At 53.2% G+C, this 21,088-nt stretch overlaps 1 protein-coding gene across 3 annotated transcripts in view; it reads left to right on the top strand.

Moving 5' to 3' along the window:
- The window catches only part of DCPS (decapping enzyme, scavenger), a 44,706-nt gene that overhangs the window by 22,037 nt on the left and 1,581 nt on the right, over nucleotides 1-21,088 (top strand). The window contains exons 3-6 of one of the 3 annotated variants that reach the window (XR_012028843.1): nucleotides 4,249-4,394; nucleotides 10,220-10,333; nucleotides 15,724-15,834; nucleotides 17,874-18,217. Coding sequence is in view for 2 of the 3 variants with exons in the window: in XM_072822658.1 (XP_072678759.1) it covers nucleotides 4,249-4,394; nucleotides 10,220-10,333; nucleotides 15,724-15,834; nucleotides 17,874-18,140 (638 nt within the window). In the remaining variant the exon portion in view is untranslated. Of the gene's footprint in view, nucleotides 1-4,248; nucleotides 4,395-10,219; nucleotides 10,334-15,723; nucleotides 15,835-17,873; nucleotides 18,288-21,088 lie in introns of those variants that run through there. The other 2 variants (XM_072822658.1, XM_072822659.1) reach the window with 2 other exon arrangements.

Below are 21,088 nucleotides of genomic sequence, written 5' to 3' on the forward strand. Positions count from 1 at the left end.
TAGCTCTGAGGGTCCAAAGAACAGAAACATTTGTTTTTGTTTTATTTTGTTTTTCACTTTTGAAAAAAAATTTTTTTCAACCCTACTAAAAAGTTGTAAGAATGGTACAAAGAACTCCCTCATAAAAGCCCTATTGTTAACATTTTGCCACATTTGCCTTTTCTCTCTCCACACACATGTATCATATTTTGTTGCTAATGTTACTACTGAAAAGTAAGTTGCAGACATCATAACCCTTCCTTGCTAAGCACTTTAGTTTCTGTTTCCTAGGAACCAGAGTAAAGTGATCAGTTTTAGGAAATTTCACATTTACACGAAGTTTGTTTGTAATACAGAGACAGTTATGGAATTTTATCAATTGTTCCAATACCATCTTTCCAGCAGGACTCCCCTCTCGTGTCCAGGATCCAGTCCAGTCCATAGCGTTCTGTAATCCAGAGCAGTCCTTCTGTTTTTGTTTTCTCTCACTTCTACCTTTTTGCAGGGTTATAAAGCCACTTGTTTTATAGGATGTCCCTAGATTGGGCTTGGCTGGTACTTCCTCATGATCAGATTCAGACCATGCATTTTTGGCCAGAATACCACGGCACATCCCTCCGGAGGCTTGATGGCCGTGTGTCCCATTAGGAATGAGGTTAACTCAGGTCACCTGGTCCCTTCGTCATTAATAAGTAATCTCTGGCGAGAGATTTTTGAGATTGTGTGTGGATATCCTGTTCCCCAACATATTTTCACCTGGTGAATTGAGCATTTATTGGGCACTGACACTTGACCAAAATTCTCGTGAGGTTCACTTGCAAGTCAACATCTTGATTTGGCATTTAGATAGACACCAAAGTTTGCTTTTGCCTGCCAATGAGAAACTTAGCATTGGGAAACATATTGATTTTTATCAGAGAGATTTTTTTTTTTCAAAATTGGCTCAGAATTACCCTTCCTAGGCTTAAAGTCAGATTCATTTATCCACTTGTTCAGTAAGTATTTGTTGGGTGCCTACTGAACAAGTGCTAAGCCAAGTGCTATTGCAGGTGCTGGGGATAAAATCATTTTAAAACTTTTTTTTTTTTTTTTAAGATTTTTACTTATTTGAGAGAGAGAGCGAGCACGAGTAGGGCGGTGAGGGCAGAGGGAGAGGGAGAAGCAGGCTCCCTGCTCAGCAATGCAAGGCTCAATCGCAGGACCCTGAGATCATGACCTGAGCTGAGCCACCCAGGTGCCCCTAAAAAACTTTTAGGAGAAACCCCTCTCTTCCCGGAAGGTACATTCTAATGGGGAAATCAGACGTTAAATCCATATTATATTGTCAGGTAGTGAGGAATGAGGAAAGTGAGTTGGCAAGACAGACAGTGAAGCAGTAAGGGGAGCTTCTCAGCTGGGCTGTTGGAGGTCAGGAGGTTGGTTGAGGTCAGACACTGCCTAGCAGTGGGAGCAGCTGATCTTAGGTCTTGAGGTGGGATATGAATTAGTGGGAGTGTGAGGAGGTCCTTGGGGGCTCAGGCAGAGATATCAAGATTGGAGAGAGGGCTGGGGCAGGATCGTAATGGGAAGCCAGGGAGTGGTCCAGGTTTGAGGGGGCAGCCCCTCAGGAGGAATGGAAACCAGCCCTCGCCCCTGATGCCTGCATGTAAGGCCGCCCTGCCCCTGCCCTGGGCTTCTGGTGCTGGTCTAACAGAGACCAGACCCCGAGGTGATACTAGCTAGCTTTGAGGGGGCCTAGAGTCCACCAGTGGGGCTTCTGCGTCCAGGCAGGAGTTTCTCAGAAAAGGAAGAAAGGCGGCAGGAAGTGAGCATTTGGAAACTATGTTTTTGTGTTTTCCCCGCCGCTGAGAGGGAGGGCAGGAAGGGGCTGGCCTGGGGAGGCCCCTGCTTCCCAGCACCCTGGGTGGCTAGGCAGTCTTTGACAAGCCTTGGCAGACAGGGGCGTGCTCGCAGGCCCAGCACTTTCTGATCTGGAACAGCCCGGGAGCCCCAGGCTGTGAGCCCAGGGCTGTGTGTTCTTTGCCAGCAGGTCAGGCTGTTCTCCAACGTGAGTACTGCCTTTGTCCCAGGCCATCTCCCCCATACTGAGGGGGCCATCATTTAGAGCTTTACCAGCCCCAGGCTACCAAAGTAACAGCAAACACAACAAAAGTAAGAGCTAGCACCTGAAGGGCACTTTTCTGTGTGGGATGGGGGGTGGGGGGCACTCTCTGAAGGCTTCCCACCTACTGCTCACTGACTTCCTTTAACAAGGTCCTGGTCACACAGCTGCTAAGTGCAGATCTGAACTCAGGCTGACTGGCGCCAGAATCTCTGTTCTTCTCTGCCGAGCTACACTCAGATACAGGATTTATCTAGAGCCCACTGCAAGAGTCAGGGTGATGCCATTCACTCTGTTTGTGGCATTTTCTTGCCTCCTGGGATCTTGGTGTACTCGACCACTAGCCTGTCACCCAGGGCTCTTAGTGTTGAGAGTGAGGAGTGGGGATCTGTTTGCTGCTGCCCAGAGGGTTGCGAGGAGGCCTTTGTGCCTCCCTTTCTGGGTCAGATCCAGAGATTCCCAGGAAGTGGGGTGACACGGTGCCTCCAGTGGTCCAGATGACATGTTTTGTTTAATGTTGAGTACAATTCCATGGGGCAGATTTTATGACCACTCTTTAACAGATGAGGAAACTAGGACTTTAAGAAGTTCAGTAACGCACCCAAGGTCACACAGGAGGGGGAGAGCGTTGTGTCAGTTCGGATCCAAGAGCCTTCTTTGTGCCATGCAGCTTTGCCTCCCAGGGCTGATGGGCCAGGGCCTCTGATCCTCACCAGAAGTCGTGGGCTGGGTGTAGCACCTCTGGCCTTATCTACCTGGCCGCTGGAGTAATATGGGGCCGGTACGCAGGTGTTAGAAGAGCACCAGCTTCAGGGTAAGGAGACCCCAGGTCCAGTGTTGCCTCTGCCACACCTCATGGCGTGATACCAAGTGAGTCCTGACTCCTGTGAACCTTCTCACTCCCCTGTGAAATGAGGATCCTAGCCACCTACATTCTTAGACCAAGTAGGAAAGTATAGGCTGGTGGTTCTTAGCTGGGCCTGCAGGTATGTGGTGGGTGTGGGAATTTCCTGGGCTGTTAAAATATGCCTGCTGGGCCTTCCTCAGGTTTCCCTGGGAGAGTGCTCTGCATGGAGGGTAGAGGAATCAGGGAGGACGTGGGTCTTTGAGAAACGTCTCAACTGATTTCAGAATACCGTTTTCCTTTCCTGCCCTTAACGTCTACATTGAAGCACTGCATATGAATGATAACAGTTGTAGCAGATGTTATTAAAAATTGGGAAAAGCATTTAACTGAAACCAGGTGGTGTTGGACCAGGACCCTAGCCTAGAGTCTGTTTGGGAAAACTTCAAGATTTCCTGCTGATGAAAACAGCGGTTCTCACCTGGGGGTGATTTTGTCCCCCAAGAGACACTTTGCAACGTCTGGAGACATTTTAGGTTGTCACAGCTGGAAAGAGGGTTTTACTAACGTCCCAGTAGAAGCCTGCAGTTCTGCTAAACATCCTGCAATGCGCAGGACGGCCCCTCCAACAAAGAAGTATCTGAGCCAAAATGTCGATGGTGCCAGGCTGAGACAGGCTGATTAAAAATAGCCAGCACTGACATAGTATTTACTCTGTGTCAGACATTGTTCTAAGTGCTTCACAGGTATTAACTTGTTTAATCCTCCCAACTCTGGGACATAGGAGCTATTATTATCCTCAGTGGACAGATGGAGAAGTCGGGGCTTGTAAAGGTTAAAGTCGGGGCCGGGGTCATGGTCCCGAGGAAGGGATGGGCAGAGCCAGGACTTGAACCCAGACTGTCCCGCTCCCGAGTCTGTGCCTTGAACCATGGTCCTATGCCGTACTTTGTAGGAGGGGAGGCCGCTTACCTTTCATTTTCAGCTTTGGGTCCCGAAAGCCACATACCAACAAATTTGCTGTGTGACAAGAGTCAGAAACCTTTTGTTTCTGTGCCAAGAATATAGAGGGGGAAGGATGAGGAGGGGCCCAATGACCCATCAGCGAAAACCCTGTGATTTCCAGATGCTGAGTGTGATTCACCTCATGAGCTGATCGGCATGAGGCTCCTCATGGGGTGACTATAACCTCTTAGCCTTTGGCTCCTTGGGGAATCAAAGACGGGGTCTCAGTCCCTGCTCTGTGCTGGGGACCAGCATGTGACAGGCCTGTGCAGAGAGCACACCTAACCTTGCAGTCCTGTGCTGTGTTTGTCATCTGCAGATGTAAAGGCAACCGTGGTTTACCCGGCCACAGAGAAGCATCTACAGAAGTACCTGCGCCAGGACCTCCGCCTGGTCCAAGAGACGGGAAGCGATTACAAGAACATCACCTTACCCTACCTGGAATCCCAGAGCCTCAGCATCCAGGTGACTGGCCCAGGGGCGCAGTCACAGAGTACCTCCCTGTGGGCAGTGTCTCTCTCTCTTGAGGCCCTGTCAGGGGCCATTGCCTTCCCATAGGTTTGGGGTCAGGCAGAGAGCCCAGTGGAAAGCCCTATCCTCCGGGGGATTTCGTACCTCCTAGCATGGGGGTCAGCACACAAATGTGGAAGGAGCTGCATGAGATAGGAGAGGATGAGCGGCACAGGACGCTCTGGGCTGAGGTGGTCACTCTTTTATCCAGGGTGGTCAGAGAAGGCTTCCGTGAGATGGGAATTCCTCCTGGTCTTGGGCGTGCCACTGAGGCTCTGTGGGACTCTCAGTGCAGCCTCTGGGCTTTTGAAGAACCTGTGTCTCCAGTTGCACTGAGACCGTCTCCGGAGGGCCGTGCCCTCAGCTGGGTCTGTGAATGGATCAGGACTGAAGCCAGAGTCGCCCCCCTACCCTGCTCCAGACTTTTGTTCCTGGTTCCACCTCTGGGAATGTAGGCCCAGAGTAAAAACTTCATCCACTTGTTCCTCTTGCCGTTCACTCCCCAGAGGGCAGGGTCCTGATGGCCTCGGCAACTCAGTGCAAGACCTCTTCTGCCAGGAGCTGATGTGAGGTTTGGCAGCATCTTCAGCCACTAGACCAGACACAAGGCCATTTAGCTCAGAGATCACGACTTCTCCCTGGGCCGAGGCCCAGTGCCAGCCTGAGCCTATGCCTGGAATTGGCCCCGAGTGAATGCTCAGCATTAAATATGATGGATGAGGCATTTCCTCACTCACTCACTGGCTCTCACCATCTCTGTCTCTCCGTCACTCCCTGTTCTCTTTGAGCATGTCTCACCCGCTTTCCCCAAGATGCCGGTCGTGGCGGTGGCGGGCACTCACATGCAGGGCACTCGTGGCCATTTCTCCCTGGCCAGAAGAAGGGAGGGGTCCCAGGTGTGGGGTCCCTGCCAGGTCAGTTGTACCTTCGAGAAGCAGGGGCAGGGTGGTAGGCAGTCATGTGGGAGGCCCTGTGTGCCAACAGCTCGTTTTCCCACGGTGGACCCCGGGCTGTTAGCTCCGGCCCTGCTGTGCTGTGTTGGCACCAACTCCTCTGGCTTACGCTGGCATGAGATATATATTTTTATTTTATTTTATTTTATTTTATTTTATTTTATTTTATTTTATTTTATTTTATTTTATTTTATTTATTTTATTTATTTAATTTAATTTAATTAATTAATTAATTTATTTATTTATTTATTTATTTATTTATTATTTATTTAAGGCCCTGCACTTGCTCTGTCCTCTAAGTGGAAAGGAGATGTGTCTCCATCTTCCTAGATAGCTGCTGCCCTCCGGGGTCTTAGAGGAATCTCCTGGAATAAATGTTCTGTGGCACCAATTGCATACATGTGGGATCCAAACAAGGAAGCTCTTAAAGTTGGTGTGAGTTATATGTGTCCCTCCTTTTATACACCACCGCCTAGTTCCTCTTGGAAAATAATACAATAGAATTCCACTACTCTACACAGTTCTGTTTGACTCAAGCACTGGGTGGCATCGGGCCATGGCCCCATTGATGACAACAGGTGCTCTGCTGGAGGCTGCGGTATTTTTTTCCTTGACTGTATCTAGGAAGTTTACAAGCACTTAGCTCAACTGACAACAGCCATTATTTTTATTGAGCATCTACTCTGTACCAGGCTGTGTGCTAGGCTCTGAAGGGTCACCAAGGTAAACACTTGTAATGCCCCCGCAGTCTTGTAGGGAAAACAGACATGGCGTCTGACCAGTAAAATTTAACGGGATAAGTATTATCCCATGGTGGTTTGTATCCGAGGTTCCGTGGTGACCTGAAGGGAAGTGATCAGCTCAGACAGTGGGGACGTCACAGAGGAAGGGATCCTCCCATTGGGTTTTAAATTTTTTTTTTTTTTAATTTATTTATGATAGTCACACAGAGAGAGAGAGAGGCAGAGACACAGGCAGAGGGAGAAGCAGGCTCCATGCACTGGGAGCCCGATGTGGGATTCGATCCCGGGTCTCCAGGATCGCGCCCTGGGCCAAAGGCAGGCGCCAAACCGCTGCGCCACCCAGGGATCCCCTCCCATTGGGTTTTAAAGGACAAATAGAAGTTTGCAAGGGGGACAAGGCAGAGAACGGCGTTCCAGGCAAAGGGAAGAGCAAGTAGAGAGGCTCAGTGGGCTGGAGGATTGGCAGGAGACAAGAGGAGCGGGTGGGCAGAGGCCAGGAGCAGGTGTGTGTGCCTTCAGGAGACCAGGAGCTCCCAAGCCTTGCTGATCATCAGGATTGCTTGGGAAGATCATTAAAAATACAAAGCACAGGGTCCTATTCCAGATCTATTGGATCAGAATGTTCAGAGAGTGGAGCTGGAAAATCTGTATTTTTTTAAAAAAAAATTCTGTTTCTAGTGATCATCAGATTTCGGAACAGTTGCCATAGGCAATGAGCATCCCCTAAACGATTTTAAGCATATGGTTTCCATGAGATTTAAAAGAATCGCTGGAGTCCGGTGAGCGTGAGTATGGGAGCAGGAAGGCTCTAAAGGCTGGTGTGGGGTCTGGACCAAGGCTGAGGCAGTGTAGAGGGCTCCGGCAATGATTGGAGAACCAGGGCTTCTGGTTCACCAGGAGGTGGCGGATTTGGAGAGGCAAGCCAGGTGGCTCCAGGTCCAGCGTGGGCCGTGTGTGCATAGGTGGTGGGATCTTTAACCAGGATGGGGGCGTGGACAATGCACAGGGTTAATGTGGGAAACCATCCGTTCAGTTTGGGACTTATGAGTGCTCACCAGGTGCCAGGGACTGTTCCAGCATTCTCTGTGCATCACCTTCTTGAATCATCTCTGCAGCTTTTTGGAGATGGAATTCACAGCCAGCAGTGTCACTCTGGCACCTGTGCTGTCAGCTGACCTTTCTGGTTCCTCAAATTTGAGGTGCTTGTAACTCCTCAGTAAATAATGTCATCAGACCTCTGGGTCCCGAGCATTAAAGACCCTCAAGCTCAAACTGTTGGTCTGTGAATCATCAGGTTGAAGTTTAGTGTCATCCCAGGATTTGGATTCTTACTCTCAGAGCAATATGAGTGCCCTGCACTTCTGACCCCAGCCCCTTGTCTGGAAGGTGTGATTAGAGACCCCGTGGGGATTGAGATTGGTGCCACAGATCATGTACCAGCACACAGGGGGCACCAGAATGGTAGCTGCAATTGGGCACCCGTAGGTCTCATTCCAGGGACAGGGTAGGGGGAGTGCTGAGCTGAGACAGCTGTAGGTGTGGGCAGGTGAAGGGTGGCCAGGAGGAGAGCAGCTAGCAGGTGGGTGAGCAGAAAAGCAAAAGGAGAGTGGACAGGGAGTGAGATATCCCAGGGGAGGAGAGTTGCCAGTATCACCTACTGCAGGGAAGCCATACCAGATGCATTCCAGAAGCCAGGACTGGCTGAGTCTCCCGCTCCCGGGCTGGCTTTCTGATGGCTCTCTGCCTGTAACATGCGCCCCCACCCTGTGATTCATGTGAATTCTGTTCCCTGGTCCCCTCCCTTTCTTATCTGGGCTGCTGGCCTGGAGCTTCACATAGATTCACATCCCTCCCGCTCTCCCAGAGGCCTTCCCCATGTGGCTCAGAGTGTGGGCTCTGGGGCCAGACTCTGGGTTGGAATTGGGTGGACTCTCGTGCTTGCTTTTTCCTTACGTGGGGACACCAGTGCATGTGAGTGGTAGTCCCTCTGAGGCCCTGAGGACCGGGCCTGGCCTGTGGTAGGGCTGCTGGCCACCACCACACCTTTGCCCCCCCCCCTCTCGATGCTGCAGCCTCCAGCAGAGCGCTTGTGGTCATCATGGGGTCACAGCCTGACACCACCTCACATGGGGACTTTCCAAGCACCTTCCTCTGCTTTTCGGGGCCTACACGGCGCTGGGTGCTGACAGTCATTTATACCCCACTCCACCCTAACATAGAGGTATTGTCAGCCCCTCTCAGAGGGGGATCCTGAGGCTCAGATAGAGTGTACCACTTCCCAGGGTGTCAACTGGTTAGTGAGGAGGTGTGAGAGAAACCAAGCTTTGGGGGCCCCAGAACAGGTTTGTTCTCTTATCTACTACCACACAGCTTTCCAGTCCAAGTGGGGGCTGCCTATCGGTGGGCAGGAGATAGCCGGGGCCCCAGGGAGGCCGCTCCAGGGTTCTCCAACAAGTATCATCAATCCCCTCACCCTTCCCCTTTACTTTTTTTTTTTTTTTTTTTTTTTTTTTAATTCATGAGAAACACAGAGAGGTGGAGACAGGCAGAGGAAGAAACAGGTTCCCCACTGGGAGTCCAGTGCAGGACCCATCCCTGGACCCCTGAATCATGACCTGAGCAGAAGGCAGATGCTCAACCACTGAGCCACCCAGGCGTCCCTCCTTTTTACTTTTGAAGTACTTTGGGTCAGGTTCCTGCTGACTTTTTTTTTTCCTGCAGCACATTCCCAGTGAGCTTTCCAGTGGAAAAGGAAATACCTCTGTGGGAGAGTCTCCACTCGCTGGGCTGGGCATTGCTATGGTCCTTGTGCTGCTCAAGGAAGCCGCTGTTGGCTATCTTCCAGTCCACTCCCAGTGGCACAGCCAGCCTTCTTGGGAAGGCTCCTCTCTTGTAGTGGGTGGGCCACGTTGTGACTGACCTGTGGGCCTTACCAGGGGGTCTGGGAGCCCTAGGTAGTCCCTGGCAGGTACCCTCTGCTCCCTCCTCTCTCTCACAAAAGCACATTTGACCTTAGCCACGCTGGCTGAGAGCCAAGGATGTGGATTTGGGATGAGGTGTGCAGACTGCAGAGCAGCCCCTCCTGCCCCTGGCCTTCACAGATACCCCTCATGCCAGAACTTCTGGGATCGGCCAAAGGACCCTCCACTGGCCTGGTTGTGTCGGTTGTCCATGCCCTGGCCTCCTGATCCACCTCCTCGGTGACCCGGGAGGCCCTTCCTGAGCGCGAGCCCAGCCACTGCCCCGTCTCTGGCTCTCCAGCAGGCTCTTCTCTCGGGTTTCAAGCTGAGAGTTGACTCAGAGTTCTGGGGAAGTGAAGAGAGGAGGTCTGTGGGTTTGAGCCCTGTGAGAAGAGGGCCTTTCTTATCTTAACCTCCCCGTGGCTTCTTCAGAGAGGCCAGCAGCACCCTAATTGTAAAAGGACATCCTTGGGATCTGCACAGAACTCAAGGAGGGGTTCTCTGAAGACTGTCAGCAGCTGATAAAAAGGTCTCAGGGGGTGGGGGGCTCAGCTGGAGGCCCTGGGTTGGCAGGAGAGGTGTGTGTAATTACCATCTCCTGGTCACACGGGGGCCGTGTCAGCATCAGAGGTACTGATCCCAGCACGAGCAGGAGTCCCACCCACACGGATGGGAAGCCACACAGTAATGTCTGGGCCTTCCCTGCCTTGCTGGATAGAAGGAACCCCCACCCTGCCCATCTTAGCCTGTGGTCCAGAATAAAGTGGGAAGGGGCTTCTGGAGATGCTACTGCTGAGTCCTGGGGACAGTGGAGGGGACGGGTATAGACCGGCTCTGTGAGGCCAGAGCAGTGTGTGTCCACAGGAAGGACCTGAAGAGCCGCCCTGACCCAGCTCAGGGGGCCCTGAAGGGATGGCTATGGTGGGAGAGGGGAAGTCTCTTCTGGATGCCCAAGAGCAGAGCAGTGGGGACAAGGCGGCCCGAGTGTAGAACCCCCCCTCTCTGCCCCGAGCTGAGTGGCCCTTTGTGGCTTGGCCCAAGAGAGCTTTCCTAGCCCGGTCGGTGGTGTTTCCCTGGAGGTCATGAGCAGCTATGTGAACACTGTCTCTCCCCCCTCCTTCCAGTGGGTGTACAACATTCTCGATAAGAAGGCAGAAACCGACCGGATTGTTTTTGAGAACCCAGATCCCTCCGATGGCTTTGTCCTCATCCCCGATCTCAAGTGGAACCAACAGCAGGTAAGAGCTTCCGTGCTGGGGCTCTCTGTCGCCCTGTACTCGCTGCAGGCTACCCTGCCCTTCTTTCTCACGCTGGTCTCTCCAAGCAGGTTTTAATGAACCAACAGTGGAGGCCTGAGCTGTGCACAAACATTTACACCATAATGGGCCCGCTTAGAGTTCTTCCTGGCACTCCTTCCACCCAGGGGTAAAGCATGGGGTAATGTTTGCATCCAAGTGGCTTGGCCTCCATCCCCCCTTTGAGGAGCCCCTGGAGCTCTGAGGACAGTTTACATTCCTCCCATGCCCCTGGAGAACAGCAGATCTGGGCAGGCCCATGGTCTGAAGCACCAATAGGAGTCATGGCAGCCAACCCAAAGGGTCCCCCTCCACTGCCCGGGGCTAAGAGCAGTGTCCCAGTGGCCCAGGCTTCCACCTTAGCCTCTCAGCTCTGTTTTCTGGTCTCCATACTCCTCACCTCCACCCTCCTAAGGAGCAGGTTTCCAGCAGAGCTGACCTCACTCACCTTCTCTCTGGTTCTCTGCAGCCGCCTCACCCCCCGCCCCCTACCCCCCCCCCCCCATCATAGTAGCCCACCACCAAAGCCTTCGTGGACCACCACCTCTTTGGGTGGACTTTCGTACCAACAGTATCAGCAACAGGCAGAGCACTGTGTTGCGGGAAGTGCTGTTCACCACACACACCACCACCACCACCACCACCCCACCACCCCACAAACTCAGCCTGTGGCGGGCCAGGGGCCACCGTGAGGGATTGCTGGGTAGGGAGTGAAGAGTAGGGAAACTCTGTCTCCCAATTCAGATCTTTGAGTCATCCGAGCTTGAGTTTGCGGTGCTGCCCTGGGGTGGATCCTTCTGGTTCCTGAGCTCCTCACACAGAGGCATTGTTCTAGAGCCCGGCTTGTCGCCACTCCATACACACCTTCCCTCCTGCTTTTTCAGTCATGGCCTGCACTGGGCTTATCAGCAGTTGACTTGGTTTTGATTTGGTGATTTCTAGACCTACCATACCACTCCTTCATGAATGGGGGAGGGCCTATGAGGGCCTATGGTTTGGGGTAAAGGGACAGGATTTCAGCTCAGAGGCACACAGGCAAGTGAGTGCCAGCTGCCTCTTAAGAGAGGCTCCTGGGAGTTACTGAAGTTGCCTTGAGGGATGGTAGCGAATCCGAAGGGGGTTTTTCAGAAGTTGTAGCACTGTGTGATGATTCGTTCGAGCCAGAGAAGAGCAAAGGAGGTGACTGGCCACTGGTACGGTGGTGTAGTGGAGGGAGGCTGCCAGAGTACCTGGTGTCCACTCCCACCACCCCCAGCCCTGCAGCTTATCCCCACCACAGGCCCGGATGGAGGAAGCCAGGCCTGGCTCTGGAGTTGTCAGGGAGCTGGGACAAGACCACAGAATAGGTGTGCTGGTGACAGGTCTGGGCGATGCCTTTGTGCAGCTCTGCAAACCCCCTGTCTGTCCCCTCGGGTCATGAGAGATGGTATATGAGGTAGGAACAACTTCTAGACAAAGACAAAGAGCTCGTGACTTGCAGGGGCAGTGGTCTAAGGGCCACGCAGGGACGAAAAAGATTGACCTGCTACACACTTGAGCCCATGGCACTGAGAACGAAAATGCATCGTCCTTTTGACCTTGTGCTGGCAGGCATCCTGCTTGGCCTACCAGTGGAACTGCCTTGTCTGTCCCCTTTAAGACAGAAAAGTCTTCAGGAAATGCACTGGGCTCCCAGCCACAGGGCTGGGGCGGCTGGCCCTCGGGGCTTGTGAATAGGCAGCTTAAATGTCAGCCTTCTTTTGAGGGCCATACAGGTGCAATTGTTCTTAACCTTTGCTTAATTAGCGCGTGTCTCTTGGTGGTGCCATATTTCATTGTCTCAAATCCTTGGCTTGTGACAGAACACTGAAATCGACAGCTCCCTTAGAATTTGGCAGCGCAGACAGCAGGCGAGACAGAGCGAGCCTGGACTTCTCTTCTTTTTCCTTATACCAGGAGAGGACTGAAGGAAGAAGTGCTCCGGTGTTTGCTTTATTTAAGGAGCCTTCTTTGCCATGTGGGAGTCTCTTCCTGCTGCCCTTTTCCCCAAAGGTCTAACCGTATTGCCTCCCACCTGCTGGCCCAGGATTAAAGAGACTGTCTGTCCATATGTCCAGCTGTCTACCCATCTATCCGTTCCACATATATTTATCAAATGCCTAATGTCTACTAGAGAATCTTGCCTCCCTAGAGTTTATAATATCCTTTCCCCAGTTGTTTTAATTTTTTTTTTTTTTTTTTTTTATTTATGATAGTCACAGAGAGAGAGAGAGGCAGAGACATAGCAGAGGGAGAAGCAGGCTCCATGCACCGGGAGCCTGATGTGGGATTCGATCCCGGGTCTCCAGGATCGCGCCCTGGGCCAAAGGCAGGCGCCAAACCGCTGCGCCACCCAGGGATCCCTCCCCAGTTGTTTTAAAAAATGGCCTGTATGTTCTCTTTTATTTGCTTTTTTAACTTTTTTTTTTTTAATTTAAAAGTCCAGTTAATACATGTGATGTAGTTTGAGAATGTAGGTGAGGTCCGAACCTACACTAAGAAAGAATTCTTGAGACATCTTTGATGGAAAAAAGGTGGTTTTATTAAAGCAGGGAGGTAGGACCCGTGGGCAGAAAGAGCTGCTGCCCCCGGGTTATGAGGAGCGGCTGATTATATACTTGGGAGTTGGAGGCAAGGAAAAAGGAAGGTTTTCAAAAGGACTTTCATATGCTAAAGGGGACCTACAAGACTGGAGGCCTTGCCCTTGTCTAACGTTCCTTTTCCCTCTAGCAAGGCATTAACATTAAGACAGTTGGGAACTTCCACCCGGAAGTTAGGTTATTGATAAGAATGCTTTTTTCTTGTAATTCACGAAGACATTTATAAACTGAGGGAGAATGCTGTTTTTCAGGACTTGCTCTCTGTACTTAACCATTTGTTTTTCCTTCCCTCAGCTTTAGGGCTTTAGGGCAGCCCGGAGAGGCTGAGGAATGTCACCCATGTTCCACCTGAGGGTGGGGGGGTCGTGGGGGTGCTCTGTCCTCAGCTTGCCTTCTGCTCCCTCATCCCAGGCACATGGTAAAAGTGCAGGAAGTATGAATAGCGCAGTGAGAGGACTTCCCTCATGCCACATTCCTCCGTCTCTCCTTCCAGGTATAGTCCTTGCACATTGTGTACGTAGGTACATATGTACATGTGTCTATGGACACGATGCGCCTTTCAGTTCACCTAAGGTATGTTCTTTGATCTGAAGTGCCCAGACCAAGAAACTCTTCCTTTGGGTCACTCCAGAGGTGGAGAGATGGCCAGGGCTCCAGCCATTACCCATCTTACCCCCCCCACCCCCCACCCCACCCCCACCCCGGCCAGGAATCTGTTAACTTTGATTCTGTGGGCCTGTTTGTGTTGTTTTTTTTTTTTTTTTTAAGATTTTATTTATTTATTCGTGAGAGACACACACACACACAGAGGTAGAGACACAGGCAGAGGGAGAAGCAGGCTCCATGCAGGATGTGGGACTCGATCCCGGGTCTCCAGGATCAGGCCCTGGGCTGAAGGCGGCACTAAACCGCTGAGCCACCCGGGCTGCCACCCGGGCTGCCCTAGCCTGTCTTTTAAAAAGAGATTGGGAGTGCCTACCTAGCCTGCCCAGAGTGAGCAATGGGCCACCTTCTCGGATACCAGTCTGAGACCCTTGCCAGCTTCTTGTCTAGCTTTCCTCAGACCATTTCTCTGAGCCGGGGGTCCTAGAACTGCCTACAGAAAATCTGGATTGATGTTTGCTATCAAAGAATGGGTTTCCTTTCCGTCTCTCACCCAGCACCAGGCTTCATGCCTCATTCGAGGCCTGTGGAGCAGAGAAGTGTGATTTAATGTCATGTTTGTGATTTGTCAGCAGGCATCATTTAAAACAAATGCTACTATTACCTGAGAGCCTGTGACAGTGACACATAAGAACAGCTGAAGATACCAACAGGCACAAAGACATCCCAAGTTCAAGCAGTTGTATTTCCTGCTTCTCCTCTGGCTCCGGGAGAGAGAGAGACAGAGAGAGAGAGACAGAGAGAGAGAGAATGTCCCAGGCACAGGCCCTGAGAAGGGAGAGTATAGAAGGGCCTTCTGAGCAAAACTGAGCCTTAGTTAGGCACAGCTTAGCTGTTTGCTGGGAGGTTCCCACGGGGCTCATCTGTAGCAGGTCTGAGGCAGAGAGCCCAGACCGTTGGAACTCCGGCAGAGAAGCATGTCTATGGGATGAAGAGACTATGTTGGCATGAAGAGGCACAGTTGGACAACAGGCACCATATGGGAAACCTCCTTCTTGGTTTTCAAACTGAGCCCCTTGGGGATTTGGTTAGGCAACTCATGGTCCCCAGATTATCCCCGGGAGAAACGTAGCAGCTCAGGCTGCCCAGCCGAGTGCTGCGGGGTCCCCTCCAAGCCTTGCTCCATGGAGCCCTGGTGTCTGGGGCCGGCCTTGCTCATGGATGTGTGATCATCAGCCAGGCCAAGGGTTTGAGTGAGCAGGGAGGGGTGGGAAGGTTTTCTGGGCAGAGGAAGAGTTCGTTTGCCTTCTGGCACAAGATCTTGTTGACTTTGGTTCTTCGCACTGTTGTAACCTCCAGATTTTCAGCCAGGCGCTGTTTTCAGGAAGGACGGCAGGAAGGGTGCTGTGTGGGTCCTGTGCTACGGGAAGAGAGAAAAAGATTTAGCACTCTGCTCTGCTCAGTCCCTCTTCACCCTTCAGGTCATTCTACACCCCTTCCCCTGCTCTGGACGCCCGACAAATCAAGTTACTTGCTCTCTCCTTCACATGCTCTATACTTTCTTGCCTCTGAGCCTTTGCTTTCACTGTTCCTCCTCCCTGAATGCCCTTTCTCTAAATACTGCCTCTCCTTTAAGACTTGGATCCCCTGCCTCCTCTTCCAGGAAGCCTGTCTGGATCACCCTCGCTAGTCTTTCCTTCTTTTTTTCTGTACATCACTTTATGTCTTATAGTAGCTACTTACATACATGCTTTTAGCCCATTGACTCTTGTGGGGGGGAAGAGTTGTCCTTGGCCCTTACTTGAACCCTCTCCTCCCACCACCACATCAGCTCTGTGAGTATATAAATACTCCCATATGATATTCTTTAGTAGGGAGAATAAATAAAAGTTCTGTCCTTAGACTGTCCCACTCTCCCCAAGCTTGTGGAGGCCCCCACGGCCTGGGGGTCGGGCCTGCCGCGGGCTTCCCAGGATTGCCTGTGGCTGGCACCGTGGCAGGCCTGGGGGCAGGCGCTTCTTGGCTTCCATGAGGGATTGACTCCAGGATCGGCTGCCTCCTCTGGCTCTGTCCGTCGCTGAGCATAGTTTACCCCTGCCGATCTCTGCACAGCTCGATGACCTGTACCTGATTGCCATCTGCCATCGCCGGGGCATCAGATCGCTTCGGGACCTTACTCCAGAGCACCTGCCGCTGCTCAGGAACATCCTCCGGGAGGGCCAGGTGAGTTGCCCTCGCCAAATCCACACGGAAGCCCAGAGGATTTCTTTTTTAAAAGATTTTACTTATTTATTCATGAGACAGAGAGAGAAGGAGAGACACAGGCAGAGGGAGAAGCAGGCTCCATGCAGGGAGCCCGATGTGGGACTCGATCCTGGGACCTGGGATCATGACCTCAGCCAAAGGCAGATGCTCAACCACAGAGCCATGCAGGTGCCCCAAGCCCAGGAATTCTAGTCCCATTCCAGTGTGTTCTCTGGCCACTTTCTTCACCCTTCACAGAAGTCCTCTGTGAAAGGGCTTCTCTCTGGTTGCCCGTCCCAGGACCCTGTGGAGGTCCTTAGATGGACTCACAAGGCCTTTGTCTCCTGGTCCTGCCCTTCCCTCCAGCTCTAACTTTCAGCCACCTTTCCTCTGCCTGGGTTCCTGCTTTGCCTCCCTGCCTTCCTCCTGTAGGTTTCTTTAGGGGCCCCCTCCCCTCCCAGGGTCCCGTGTCTGCTCATGTCAGCCACATCACACCAGACGTGTTTCTCGGGCATTTGGGTCTTGGGTCCCCGGCTCCGATGTGTGTACACACGTACCTCCTCATCTGCCCCGAGGCCAGGGCCTGAGTTCTGTAGCCCCTTGGCCTTCTGGGGCACCTTGTATGGGAATATTTGTTGAATCACACGAAGGAGGTGGGGAAAGAGAGTCTGGAATCTTGGGTTGTGGTCTTGGTTCTGACTGTCTGACCCTCACCACCTGAGTGACTCTGGGCAGGACTCATCATCTCACCTCCCTAGGCTCGGGATATGGATGAGACGCTGCCAAATCCCATTCTGGGGGGCGGTTCTCAGCCTCTTCTCTGCTCAGACATTCAGCGTTGCTGCTGGGCCCAGCAGTCACCAGGGTGCCCAGCCAGGAGCAAAGCTTGTGGCTCTGCAGTGGGCCTGGGGGAAGGGCTTTCCTGGACCTGCTCTTTGCTGACCTCTGGACCCCAGCTGCCGCACCACTGCGCCCTCCCCGGCCTTCTCCCTCCTGTCTGCCCACATAGCTGCCTCTCCGGCCACCTGTCTCTTTTTGGAGTCATTCATTTCTCTCCTGAAACAGCTTCTGGATGGCGGAGTGGCGTCTTTCTCTCAGGGAGATGCTGGGCCTCCACTTCACCTGCCCTGGCAGCTGGGGCAGCCTCGCCCAGACAGGCCAGCAGCGCTTATCCCCGGAAGGCCTTTCGGTGCCCTGGCCCTGGCCTCACATCCCCCAGGCAGAGTTCCAAGTGCAGGATGTAATTGTGAGGTGTATCTTGAGCCCAGTGGGGCCCTCGTCTTTTTCTCTTAGCCTCTGACCACCTCAGGGATTCACTGGAGTCTCATGTTAAAGCCAAGCCTCGGAGGCTCCTAAAGGGGAATTTGGTTGAAAAGCCGTAGCCCTGAGCAGGGTGGGGGGTGGGTGGAGGGAGCCGGGGTCAGAGTCAATGCTTTTTTCTCTTCCCCCAGGAGTCCGTGAGACCTTCCCTGGGTCTTGAAGGGGTGGCCCTTCCCGTGTGCCCTGCCCACCTTCTCTTTCCCACCAAGCCTCGGCTCAGCCCCATCCCTGTCACCCTTGCTCCCCAGCTCCTCTCTTTTCTTTGCCAAGAGGGGGTATAAGCCTCCCTCCCACCTGCTTACTGACTGCAGTCTGCATCCCGCCAGCCAGGGGGAGGATAGTCACTATGGTCTTGGACACCTGGGGCCTGTCCTTAGGCACTGGGACTTCTAGACTCCCAGCAGTGATTGTGGGAGGAGCTTCAGTGTTTTATCCAGGTTTGAGCCTTAACGGAAGCCACCGTTCCCTTCATTTGCGAGAAAAGATTCTGCTTAGCCGTTCTCACCTGCTTTTGTTGATGCCCCAGAACAGAAGGCAGGGACCTGTAGCAAACAGTGGGGAAGGAGCTGTCCAGAGGGTTTTTATCAGGTGTCCAGAGGCCAATCAGGGATCAGGGCCAGAGCAGGGGCCTGGGGCTGCGGGCCTGTGGGCAGCTCAGTGACCCCTCCTCCCCTCCTGCCACTCCCCTTCCTCATCAGGAAGCCATCCTGCAGCGCTACCAGGTGAGGGGAGACCGCCTCCGTGTGTACCTGCACTACCTGCCCTCCTACTACCACCTGCACGTGCACTTCACAGCTCTGGGCTTCGACGCCCCAGGCTCAGGGGTGGAGCGGGCCCATCTGTTAGCAGATGTGATCGAGAACCTGGAGTGTGACCCGGAGCACTACCAGCGGCGCACCCTCACCTTTGCCCTCAGGGCTGATGACCCCCTGCTCAGGCTCCTGCAGGAGGCCCAGAAGAGCTGAGTCCACCCAGGGGCTGTCAGGAGAAGAACGCCCAGGTGTGGCATCGGAGGAGGGACCTCGGGGGTTTTTAACACCAAGTGAGTTTTTTAAAAAACGTATTTTGTACTGGCTCCTTCCTAGTATGTGAATAAAGTCCTGGTCTCCTTCCGTGTGGACTGATGGCCCTGGCTGGGGGAGGCAGGTGGAGTGAGCAGAACGGGGTCAGAAGATCCTGAGAAAGGAGCCGCATCTGGGGCGGTGGCCCCCGCTGACCTGGGAGCGGCCACGGGCTTTCCACAGATCCCAGTAAGCACCATCCCTGGTGGTTTCTGTGTCCTGGGTCCCTCAGGATCTCTCTCTGCCTCCCGCCCTTCCTACTCTGCTCTCACGTCCTCCTTCCTCCTTCCCCTTTTCCGTATCTTCCTAATGGTTTTCAAGGCCCACGTGTCCAGGAGTTCCCCCAAAAAACCAAAGACAAAAACTTTCTGGAAGGAATGTATAGTTTTTGACAGCGCTTCCTCTTCCCATCCCCAGAATTGCGGTCGCACCTCCCGTGCGTGAGTCAGCGCTGCCCCTTAACTTCTTGTTGACAAGAATGAAGGATTGCTGCCTGGAAGTGGGAGGCTTTTAGTAGGAATCAGATGATGCAAGCCCCCAAAAGCTTGCCTTTGCCTCTGGTATTTGGTCAGCAAGCCCCTGGCCTTGAGTTTGTTATCTGGGCAGGAAGACAACACAGACTCACACAGCAGCCAGAAAGACCAAATACAAAACAGCCTGTCAACGAGGGCAAACCGATAGGGTCGTGGGGACCAGAGCTCCAGGGGGCTCGGATTCGAGGTGTGACCAGCGACTCGGGGCCCTGTTCACAGACTCTGGAGGCCAGGAAGGGGCTCCCAAGCATCTGAGGCTGGTGGCTTATGGTGGTGACACCTACCCCTGCTTCACCCGCACAGGGACACAGGTGCATACACGAGGGCACGCACTTGAGCACATGAGGCCCCTGTTTCAGCACAGAGGACAGATCTGTCCCACGGCTGGAGGGAGGCTGGCTTTGCTGGTTTGTCCCTTGGCCCCGCTGGATCATGCTTCCTGGAGCGGAGGGGGGGGTGGACAGGATGTTGGGTTCTGCTAAGTGATGAGAGGGAAGACGCTGAAGGCCGGGGTGGCTCTTCCTCTGCAATCCCGGGGATGGAGAGGGGACCAGGGGACAGTTCAGAGTCAAAGGTTTATTAAGCAGCATGTTGTGGGCCAAGGGCTGCCCTAGAGGCCGCTGGTGAACAATCCCTCCTCCGTAACCTTGGACCAGACCCTGGGAGTCCCTGAGCCGTTTGTAAAAGGGCTCGGGGATCATCCATGAAGCGTCCTGCTGCGTAAAGGGAACACGTGATAGTGTTGCTTTACGGTAAACTTGGACTTACTGAGCGACTCTTAAGCTAGACGGTGCTTTAAATGTTGGGAAAACAAAGCTCCTACCCTCCGGGCTACTGGGGCAGCCAGCCAGGCGAACGTAGGAGTAAGAGGGCCGCACCAGGAGCTGGGAGCTACCTTGGGAATAGGTATGTGGGAGAGGCTGGTACGAGGAGCCTCTGAGGCTGGTAGGAGGACAGAGGAACGGGCCTGTGGGGCCACAGCCGCCCAGCTCCTGTCCTGGGAGAAGGCCGGCTCCCAGAGAGCCGCCTGCCTGCCCCCGGAGCGGGAGAAGCCGATGGGGGAAGCTGTGGGGAGAAGCTGAAGGCAGCTCATTGCAACTCAAGGGCCTCTCTAAGACCCAAGCTTTCTGACCACACCTGGCACTTCCTGTCAGTTCTGCGGAGTCTCTGTTCCCAGGGGCCACGTGCAGCTCCCTCCACCTCAGACCTCGTGGGCCTGCAGCAGGGGGCAGCAACTGCCCCCCAACCAGGGCTCTCCCCTCAAGTAAAGGGACCCCACTCAGTCCAGGTCTCCTGGTTCGCGGTCCAGGGGATGCAGAGTGAGAGCTACCCCTCTCTGCCCGAGCTTTCTTCTTTTCTTTTCTTTTTTTTTAAAGTTTTTATTTATACATGACAGACACAGGCAGAGGAGAAGCAGGCTCCCTGCAGAGAGCCCAATGTGGGATCCCTGGATCACGCCCTGAGCTGAAGTCCGATGCTCAACCGCTGAGCCACCCAGGCATCCCTTCTTTTCTTTTTGTTTAAGATTTTTATTTATTTTAGGGGATCCCTGGGTGGCTCAGCAGTTGAGCACCTGTCTTTGGCCCAGGGCGTGGTCCTGGAGTCCCAGGATCGAGTCCCACATCGGGCTCCCTGCTTCTCCCTCTGCCTGCCTCTACCTCTCCCTCTTCTGTGTATCTCATGAATAAATAAGTAAAATCTTTAAAAAAATAAAAGACTTGTATTTATTTTAGAGAGATGAGAACGAGGGCATAAGTGGAGCAGAGGGAGAGGGAGTGAGAATCCCAAGATGACTCAGAGCTGAGCTCAGAGCCCAATGTGGCGGGACTCGATCCCACGACCTGAACCCAAACCAAGTTGGACGCTTAGCTGACTGTGCCACCCAGGAGCCCCTGCCCTAGCTTTCCTCTTCTTTTTTTTTTTAAGATTTTTATTTATTTACTCAAGAGAGACACAGAGAGAGAAAGAGAGACAGAGACACAGGCAGAGGGAGAAGCAGGCTCCATGCAGGGAGCCTGGTGTGGGACTCAATCCCAGGTCTCCAGGATTGCACCCTGGGCCGAAGGCAGCGCTAAACTGCTGAGCCGGGATCCCTGGGTGGTGCAGCGGTTTAGCGCCTGCCTTTGGCCCAGGGCGCGATCCTGGAGACCCGGGATTGAATCCCACGTCGGGCTTCCGGTGCCTGGAGCCTGCTTCTCCCTCTGCCTGTGTCTCTGCCTCTCTCTCTCTCTCTGTCTCTGTGTGACTTATCATAAATAAAAAAAAATAAAATAAAAAATAAACTGCTGAGCCACCAGGGCTGCCCCCTAACTTTTCTCT

Source organism: Canis lupus, chromosome 3 (genome assembly GCF_048164855.1).
Source record: "Canis lupus baileyi chromosome 3, mCanLup2.hap1, whole genome shotgun sequence".
Taxonomy (NCBI): Eukaryota; Metazoa; Chordata; class Mammalia; order Carnivora; family Canidae; genus Canis; species Canis lupus.